The sequence below is a fragment of the Cinclus cinclus genome, chromosome 5 (genome assembly GCF_963662255.1).
Source record: "Cinclus cinclus chromosome 5, bCinCin1.1, whole genome shotgun sequence".
NCBI lineage: Eukaryota > Metazoa > Chordata > Aves > Passeriformes > Cinclidae > Cinclus > Cinclus cinclus.
Genome location: NC_085050.1, coordinates 15,575,210 through 15,585,054, shown reverse-complemented (window position 1 = coordinate 15,585,054; position 9,845 = coordinate 15,575,210). Strand labels below are relative to the sequence as shown.

General features: G+C 40.9%; 1 protein-coding gene across 1 annotated transcript; it reads left to right on the top strand.

Moving 5' to 3' along the window:
• The first annotated feature begins 486 nt into the window (after nucleotides 1–486).
• Nucleotides 487–9,545, top strand: QDPR (quinoid dihydropteridine reductase). Its single transcript, XM_062493406.1, has 7 exons — nucleotides 487–570; nucleotides 686–778; nucleotides 2,163–2,259; nucleotides 3,031–3,171; nucleotides 5,538–5,646; nucleotides 6,939–7,022; nucleotides 8,838–9,545. The coding sequence occupies exons 1-7, from the start codon at nucleotides 487–489 to the stop codon at nucleotides 8,944–8,946; spliced, it is 717 nt and encodes a 238-aa protein (XP_062349390.1). The 3' UTR covers nucleotides 8,947–9,545.
• The last annotated feature ends 300 nt before the right edge of the window (nucleotides 9,546–9,845 follow it).

The following is a 9,845-nucleotide window of genomic DNA, read 5'->3' as shown; positions in this document are numbered from 1 at the left end:
ACAGAAATGATGGGTCTGGAATCTCCTGAACTACAGCGGGCGGACGAAGCCCCTGACAGCCGGTGTGGCCCTGCCGGCCGTGCCTGGCCCAGGGCACTCCTGAGCTGTAACTCAAGGGACGGGTGCGATCCAGGGGCGCTAAAGAAAACCGGCCGTAATTGCCCGCACTTCTACGGTTACTGCTACCCGAGCCCTGGGGGGCCTTCACAACCACTAATTAATTAATTAACAGCACCAGGAGCCTTGGGGACTAGTAACACGGCCACCACCTTAGCTGGGCCGAGGCATTGAAACTCCTCGCTCGCCTCCCCCCGCTCGGCACGGCCAGGGCGGGTAGCCCGGCTCAGCTCAGCCCGGCCCGGCCCGGCTCAGCCCAGCCCAGCCCCGTCCGGCCCCTCGCACCACCCACGGCCCGGCGCTGCCGCCCCTCGCCCGCCCCGTGGGCCGCCCATCCGCGCCGGGGGCAGCAGTGCTGGAGCGGCGGGCATGGCGGCGGGCCGGGTGCTGGTGTACGGGGGCAGAGGGGCGCTGGGCTCCCAGTGCGTGCGGTACTTCAAGTCCAAGAACTGGGTAAGCGCAGGGCCGGGAGGTGGCGGGGCGGGGAGCCCCGCGGGGAGCGGCCGTGCCCCGCCGGGCCGGGCACTGCGGGCCGCTAACGCTCCGTTCCTCTCTCTCGCCGCGGCAGTGGGTGGCCAGCATCGACCTGGCGGAGAACGCGGACGCCAGCGCCAACGTGGTGGTGAGAGCGACTGACTCCTTCCCCGAGCAGGCCGAGCAGGTGGGTCGGCGGCGGTGCCGGGTGGAGCGGTGCACCAAGCCAGCCTTTCCCCGGGTGTGCGCGTCCCTTCGGCCGAGCCATGCACGGAGCTTCCCCCGGGGAGTGCTCGTCTCCTCCGCTGCCGCGTGCAGTGAGCCGGGGCTGCGGGGGTGGGCTCGGCTCCGTGCAGGAAGCAGGAGCGCGGTCAGTCACGGTCGTGCGGCCGTCGCGAACCTCATGGTCTTTCAGCTTCTGCTCGTCACTTCTTTTTAATTTGTTGCAATTCCTTTGAACTGAATACGCAGAAAAAGCGTGGTCTGGAATATTGGAGGCTCAGCGCATAAGGCGGTTTTGCTTTGTTTTTGTCTTGACTTTTAAAAGTCACAGACTGAACGAGGTGAGTTGTAATGAAGATGAGTAAGGACATCTTAAAATGCAACACTTCTTTCAAAAACCCTAACTTATAAATGGGTTGTGTGTAAGTAGATGGCATGCTCAAAGCATATGAACCTAAGCCCCAAGGAATCCCTAGGGGAACACACTGGTTTTCGTACAATGTACGAGAGTCATAAGCCAGCCTATAAAATATTTTGCTTTATTCTCAATAGATAGGTTTAATTTTTGTGCTTTAAGTTTTGAACCAATTTCTATTACTGATATACTGAATATCTAGCCCAATATGGGTTTTTTATATCCACACAACTCCCATGGCTTTGGAAGAGTAACATAGAATGTTTACAATACAATTTTCAATATGGTTTTGCAAAAGCTATTGGTTCTTCTTTACTTGTTGAGAGATGGATTGTTTGCGACTTACTTTGACAGAGAAAATTTGTAGCCAACGAATTCATTACCAGCTACAAGGTCTTATATTTGAAAGAGAACAAATTATAGGTATCTTAAGCGTATACAAGCTCAAATTTAGTGGCCAAGCTCAAACTGATAGTTGTGGTCCAGACAGAAGCAATAAGGAGGCTTATCTTCAGTTGTTCTTCTTGCATTGTCATCAAAAGTTACACCAGTAGTCCTGGTCAGGACTGGAGTTTCATTTCCCATCTTAAACAATACCTTACTCAGAAGAAAACCTGTTAAAAGCAAGTAAATAACTATTTTTGCTTACAATAGAGGTAAGGGTTAGGTGTTTCAGCCTTTATTATCACTTATTTCCAGTGACATCACACTCCATGGCTTTCATTAGTCTGACTTTCATCTATAGTTATTTTTCAACACAGTTGTTTTGAGTTCAAGAATCGTAAATATTAATTTTCTGTATCTGTTTATATTGCTGTGTCCTGTGTTACTCAAATACCTAACTCGGAAAAAGTAGCTTTAAGCATTTGTGGTGTTGATCTCTTTATATTATCAGTTCAGTGGTTTCAGTATGTTTTTGTTCTATGTGTTGAAGGTGACAGCAGAAGTTGGGAAACTTCTTGGTGAAGAAAAGGTGGATGCCATCTTGTGTGTAGCAGGAGGATGGGCTGGAGGCAGCGCCAAAGCCAAGTGTAAGCCTTTGGTAGACGTGCTTGTGAAAACATTAGTGATATATGAGAGAAGTCCTTAAAAATCTTTCTTCCTGAGTCCAGAAGAGGACAAAAGCATAGAAGTACAAAATAGCTTAGACACAGTGCTTCTCTGAATTTTTGCTTTCTGTTAAATTTGCACAGCATTTAGTTTCTTCAGTAATGTTTGTTGATGCAGTCATTTTTATCAAGAAGTTTTGATGTGCTTTCTGAAGGAGCTAGCATTGTTATCCGTGAGCTGACTTTTCCTGAGATTACCTGTGTCAGGCAAGTTATGAGAGATACATTGATATTGTTTCTTAAGTCATTGCTTTATGCATAAAACTTCAGTTGCTTCCTGCAGTTCTCTGAGCTGTTACTGCCCAATATGATATTGGAAGGCACTGCTTAATCATGCTACAGAAAACCATGCTTCAGAAAAAAACCTTTCAGATTAAAAAAGGGCTTTAAAACATGTAATACTCATAATGAAATTTATACTTTGCCCACTGTTGTAGAGATACAAGAAGAAAAAGAGCCTTGTTTTCTGTCTGGAGTAAATCTGGTAAAATGTGTCCCTTTCATCCCCCTTCTGGTTTGGATGTTACAGGCTCAAAGAGAAAGGAGATACAAAAGGCAAATGAATATACAATGTGGAGGTAGAAAATGGTAGAATGCGTGTTTTCATAATGCTGTTGCACTCTGTGTAACAGTGAGGAAATCAGAGTTAAAAGTCTTCCTTCTGCTAATTTCACTAATTCTCTTCCTAATCAGCTTTATACAAAAACTGTGATCTGATGTGGAAGCAGAGCGTTTGGACATCGACGATTTCCAGCCACCTTGCCACAAAACATCTGAAAGAGGGTGGCCTCTTGACTCTGACAGGAGCTCAAGCTGCTTTATCTGGGACCCCAGGTAAAATGCTATTCATGACAGCTGCAGGGACACCAGCAGTTAAGAGATGGTTGTTTATCTGAGCATTCTGATTTGTGAAGCAATAGGTTCACATCCCAGTTTCTTGACATCTAGCACAAATGGGACCCTGCTGCTGAAATGTGTAAGGAAGGTAGCAAGGTAGCAATAGTGACACTCCTGAAGCTGTAGTGAAAGCACATAGAATCAGTATATAAACAGTATTTGATGTGCACTGGTGAGATGTACTTGGCTAGTATATGATACAGAATAAAGTTTGGAAGATAATGAAGGCTAGAAGCACACAGCAATGCAAGTACCATGCTTAGACAAAGTTAAATTTCCTATTTGTGTTCTGAAAGACAGAGTCCTTAACTGACCAATTTTTCTGTTGGTGTTGACTCAGCTGATTCTGATAAGCATGCTTGTCCTGCTCATGTTCTGATTCCAGTCTACATTTGCTTCAGATATAGATAAGCTTGTTGACTGTTGGCTTTGTCCTCAGCTAGTTAATTAATAGGAGCTTTATTGGATTTTTAATCTCACTTCTCAACCATGTTGGCCTGCATGGAGGGAGAAATCTGGAAGCAGTTTAAAATTTAAAAAAAAAAAAAAGGCAGTGACAAACAAGCCCACAGGCAGCAAGAGGAAAGTTTGAGACAAATTCTCCTTCCCAGGCTTTTACTAGTGTCATTTCAACAATATTTTTAAGACACAGATACTAAGGTTTTAAAACATACACAATTTGTGACTGTTCTTGAAAGCTTTGCCTAAAACTTTTAGGTTGAACATACTTTATATATTTTCTAATGATCAACCTTTTGTGTTTATAGTGGCATCTGTTACAGTCAAAGATAAAAGGTTTATTTTTGAGAATAAGCAGATGAATAATTTCCAGTGTACTGCTGACTGGCTATACACAAATGAAAAACAAAGTGAATTCTGGCAAGCTTTCCCAGTTTCTGTTTGGGTGGTCTTGGGATGTAGGGACCACAACACAGGAATTAAAGTGATGAGCCTTCCTCTTTTGAACTAGCTGGTTTCAGCTAGTCTGGATTTTTCTAAAAGTCACAGCAGTGCTTTGGGCAAACACATGCAACTTATTAACATCAGGAAGAATTGGGAAAGAGTTGTTACTCAACTTTTGCAAATATGCCTTATTAGGCTTGTATGACTGGCTGTTCTGGAAAAAAATGATCTTTTTCTCGTTTGCTGTTCTTGAGATTTTTCTTTTCCTATGAGAAAATCTTATCTCATATAATGCAAACTGAAGAGCTCTGAAAAATTACGTGAACAGTGACAGAAGCAGTGCAAATATGGTGTCTGAGTAATGTAGCAGGCATAAAAGGGTTTCTAAGAAGATTTAGAATGTTTGGTTTAAGCAAGATGAGAGGAGTGTGATACAGATGTGAATATTTTTATCATAGCAATAAAATAAGTTAGCTAGTGCTGTCCATGATTCCTCCTAATAAAAATGCATGTTATATAATACATCTAATTACATTGTAGAAGTATTTCTATTATATTCAAAATACTTCTTTAAGAACATTGGAAAAGGATTCAGTGCCATATAGATGGGTAGGAAGAAAGACATTCAGTTGAAGCAGACAAAATACATTAATGTTCTCTTAGGCACTTTATTTGTGTCTGGATTTCTTGACAGATACATGCCTTGAGACATCTGAGACCTCTAGCACCCAGATTGTCCAGATCTTGTTCCTGAGCAGTGTGCCTTATGCTGTGGTTCCTGCTGTTCTTACACTCCTAAATGCTGGCTGGCTAGAAAGCATCCATTTTTAGGAAGAAGCTTGCTTTCCCTGCACATTATTTATAAATTTTCTACCATGAGAGTTGTGTTTTTTTGTAGCTTTCTCCACAGGGCTTGTCAGACCTGGGATGCTGACCAAGTGAATTCCAGATTTGAGAGGGAAGTGAGCTGTATCTGTTTGGGTCCAAACTCACAAATACCTTATTTATATGATGAAAATTAATAGAGGAGTGCCTTCTTAGAGTCTATGAGCATCTTACTCTGTTAAATTTGTAAAACTGGCCCTGTAGGTCACATCCTTCAGGGTGCATTTGAATACATTGACTAAATGTGCTTGGATTGGTAAGATGCTTATTCCTGTAGTGCTAAGTTAACTGAGTTTTGTGATAGTTTCTGGATGTTTACTAAAGCCTTTTCTTTAATATTATGATTTTTTTTCTTTTAATATGTATGCTTTAATATGTTTTAAAAGTCTGATTATTTTCTGGCTGTGGTAAGTGGTCTTAATATTCATCAAACAGTCTTTAGTTTCTGTCATGTTACTGCTGATATTGAGGGCTGTTCTGAGTGTGCTCTAATTTGGCTGTTCTTTAATTTTTAGGGATGATTGCCTATGGCATGGCCAAAGGAGCAGTGCATCAGCTTTGTCACAGTTTGGCTGGTGCCAGCAGTGGGCTGCCACCTGGTTCTGCTGCAGTTGCCATTTTACCGTAAGTGGTTGCTTAGTTGTCTCTGCCTGTGTTTAATTTAATTACTGCTGTAACCTAGAGCCACACAGATATGTTTGCAGTGTCCTGTTCACAGCACACAAACAGCTTCTGAGACCTGCTCACAGAGAAAGGGTGCACCTTGACTGGATGAACAGTTACACAAGTCACCCTAAAAATGATTATGTTCTTTTCTTTGTCTTTGGAAAATGGTAGTGGATGTTAGGATTAACATTTGGTTTACTTTTAACCTGTTTAACTGAAGCCATGCATTAATGTATGATTTCTTTATTTCAGTATAGACAGAACTGTAAAAATGAGATGAACTGTTCAGCAGAGTTATAGACTTAGCTCTGTGATAAGAGTAAGGCAAAGGATTACTTGACAGGTTTTCACTTGATTAAAGATACTTCTTCATAAGGTACTGCATACCTATGCTTGATTGGTAAAATTAGGTTACTTTGAGGACCTGTAAACCAAAAAAGTTGAACTTGCTTTCATTTTTGTCAGGAAAGCTAGTAAAAAGTGGATGGTTTAGTAGGTCTTCACTATGTTTAGTTTTTTCAATTCTGTTGCAAAAATTGAAAGTATTTTTCTTGCCAGGTCTCTATCTCATTCAGAACCCAAAATGTAAGACTAAAGAGTTCTATACAGAGATTTGGTACACTACCTGAATTCTCTACTTTTGATTTCCTCACACACACTCTTAACACACTTCTTCAGGTCAGACAGGAATGGCATTAAATATATTTGGATAATTGACACCACTTTCTAGAGAAAGCGTAGGCAGGCAGACACCAAGATCGTTGTATTCATGTGTGTGCTGCTCTTCTGTAGTTCTCATGCAAAACTCTGTTGTTAAGTGAATTTTTGAGAGGGTAAATGCACCTTGGATCATCAACAGCATTTCAGTGAGGCAATTCTGGAAAGTCAACCCTTTCATGTCATTGTGTGTAGCATAAATATGTATTGTCCAAGTGAAAACTTCCTGTATTTATGCACTCAGTCTCTCAAGAGCTGCCATTCCCCATGTGCATGAGAGAGGTGGGAAAGGAGCTGCAAGCTCCAATGGGCAGTTCCTCAGCTAGCTAGGAAGCTGGGGGATTCTTAGTTGGAGCCTTGGGCATACACTGAAAGTAATGACTATATTCTGTTAACACACAGGGAGGATGCAAGGGAAATACACAGCACATGTTGTAAAAGTCAGTCACATATTACAGCAGAGTATTGAAACAGGTGGTGCTCATCAGAAACATGACATAAGTAAAAGGCTTGCTTATCTTTTTTAATCACAGGGTTACCTTAGATACACCAGCAAACAGGAAATCAATGCCTGATGCAGATTTCAGCTCCTGGACACCCTTAGAATTCATTGCAGAGTGAGTACCTGTGGGATAACTAAACAGTTTCGCACTGTCCATCTTGCTGCTGCATCTCAGTGCCCATTCTTTTTAAATAGCTGTCTTGGATTTGGGTGGATTTTTTTCCTCCATCATCATATTGTGTATCTTTCTAAATCGCATTGAGTTTAATTGTACAGGCTTCCTAACTGGAGAGTATTAGCCTAACTCCATCAACTTCAGCTTCAGTACATGAGTTATTCCAGCAAGGAAGATAGCCTTAAGCAGCTGGAAGCTGGAGAATTTCTTAAAGCCTGTAGACAAATTAAATTGCAGACAGCAGGTGCAGGAGACACCTGGCTTAAAGATAAACTGCAAATAAGCATGTCAACTTGGGTGGGATTCTTTTTCTTCTAAACACATTTTACTGCCCAGTTTATGGCACATTATTAGTTCAGCTCTCTCAACTGGCAGTATTTCTACTCTTGTTTAGAAAAATTTAATAAAGATTTTTTTTTTTTACTATCCACAAAAACTTGTCCTGAATGATACTGCGAAATGCTGAAACTTCAACTGTAGCTTATAAAATGGCAGGCTGAGATTATCTGCCTTAGTGTTTTCATTCCTCATGGTTAGAGAAGGTGCAACATGAATATTGCCTTCTGCCATGTGATGGGGAGTAGCAGAGTTTCTGCTGAGGGTGAACTCTTACACATTTTAAGTCTTTTGGAACGACAGTGGAATTAGATTTACCTATTGCTAATTGTTCAGAGTGTAGTTTAGTTCTGACATCATATTTCCATTTTTGTAGATTTATTGAAGGTGAATGCCAGAGATGGAAATGGTTTTAGTTGCAGCTGTTTAGTTTAAGCCTCTGCAGTTTCTGATGAGGCTCTTTAAAACAGGCCCCATCAATTGAATTTAGGTGGCCTGAAAATGTTCAGAAAAAGATCCTTAATTTACTGTGCTCCAGGGACAGCTTAGCTAGATGTTGCAGTGTTGAAAATTTATTTTTTTAGGTTTAACTTTTAAATAATTTATCCTTACAGAGAAATTCAGTTGGTTGATTTGTTTTGTTTTGAATTCCCTGAAGTTTAACCCCAGTGCTCTGAAAACTGAAAATCTCACTGTGCAACATCAGCATCTGTTGCCAGCATCTACATCTTGAGAAGGATGTAGGAAATCCTTTCCCATATGGCACTTGAATTTTGTGCCCTGGAAGCTCTTGTTGGATAGTGGGGTGTTGCAACATGGCAGTTGCTATGTGCTCTCTACTGGAAAGGCTGAAGGACCTGTAAAATGCACTTCACTTTCTCTATTCGATTTTGAGGAAGGAGTTTATGTTGTGTTTTGATAAGGAGTCTCCTGGTCTGCTAGCTAGAATGTGTCCATCTTACTCATATTTTAGATGTCTTTAGATGACTTTTTTTCCTCCCAGCTGACGCAGTTAAATAACAAAATGTTATAATGGCCTGTTGTCAGAGTATTGGGTTTAGCAATCCTGTCCTAGCCATAAAACTGTATTTCTTTTATATATGTGCTATAAAGGCAACTAAAGTAGCTCCTCCTTCACCTTTTGTGAATTTTTTTTTAACTGGGAAAAAACCTAGCTACTCTTGACATTTTAAGTTCCTGGCCTTTTCCTGTGAGCTATTTTGGAAATTCTCTGGGCCCTCTGTCTTATTCTGAGGGTCTGAATCCGGTGATCACATCACATAGAAATCACTAGAGAGAGCATTAGGAAAAGAAAGAAAAGTATAGGCTTGTATTTTAATCTTCCTGTCAATATACCCAATAGTAGTTGTAATTTTTTTGTTCTCCCTCACCCTGTTTTATCCATTTGTTTTAAAACAGAACCTTTTATGACTGGATAACAGGAAAGGATCGACCAAGCTCTGGCAGTCTAATCCAGGTGATCACTGCAGGTGGGAAGACTGAACTAGTTTCAGCAGCACATCTTTGATGTCAGTCACTTAAAATAATGAAACTTCAGCAAAGGAGAAGCTACGGAACGTCTCTCCACCAGTGTAATTTGAATGGTCTTCTGTATCCAGTGTTTATAGTTATTCCATTAATGGAAACAGATTTCAAGTAATATTTCCATACTGTCAGTTGTGAGCTATCAGCATTTGTTTGCGAAATAATACGAACTTGTCTCTGACAGTTGCAGGCTTCAAAGTCTGTTGATGTCCTAATTCTGAGCCTTATATGGCAACTTACCTGTTTTCTGTGAAATGGGAAATGTGCTTAACATGTTATGTGATTGCATACATAATGGTTGGATTTTTTTCTCTGTCAGTAATTGTTTCTGGCAACTTAACTGTGAATCTTCCAGTATCCTATCTTCTTCTGTCTGACTCTATAACCCCACCTTTACATATTATGCTGGCTGTAGCCATAGGGAACACTGCAGTCATGTATCATGTGCTAGTCATGTAACACTTTTCTTGTGAATGTTCCACTTGAGTTAATGGAACTGAATAGAGATTACTCACTTGAGAAGGAATTCCTAACTTGCCTTACAGTTCATAAGATGCTCTCAGGCCTATTGTAGGATAAAACAGTTGTTCTGTCAAATGAATAGTATGTCTTTCTCTTAGTCATGATGGTTCTTTTTTTTTTCAAAAAGCAAAATGCCATAAAGTAGTAGAAAAAAGTATACATGCACTTGAAAATGGAACTTTCTGTGCTAAATAAATATATATTGTTTTATGTACTGGGCTGTCTCCATTACTCCCAATATCTTAATTTTAAAGGGTTTAATTGAACATACTCTTTAGTTGTGGTAAATTGTTGAATTTTTAAGTATTTAATTCTGATCATGGTGCATAAAGTGTATGCTGAGGATCTACTAGCCATGCA

Bases quoted from the DNA above. Each gene is read 5' to 3' on its own strand.
- QDPR (XM_062493406.1), top strand. From the start codon at position 487: ATGGCGGCGGGCCGGGTGCTGGTGTACGGGGGCAGAGGGGCGCTGGGC. The intron at 3,172-5,537 runs GTAAAATGCTAT...TTTAATTTTTAG, and splicing joins TGCTTTATCTGGGACCCCAG to GGATGATTGCCTATGGCATG. The intron at 5,647-6,938 runs GTAAGTGGTTGC...TTTTAATCACAG, and splicing joins GCTGCAGTTGCCATTTTACC to GGTTACCTTAGATACACCAG.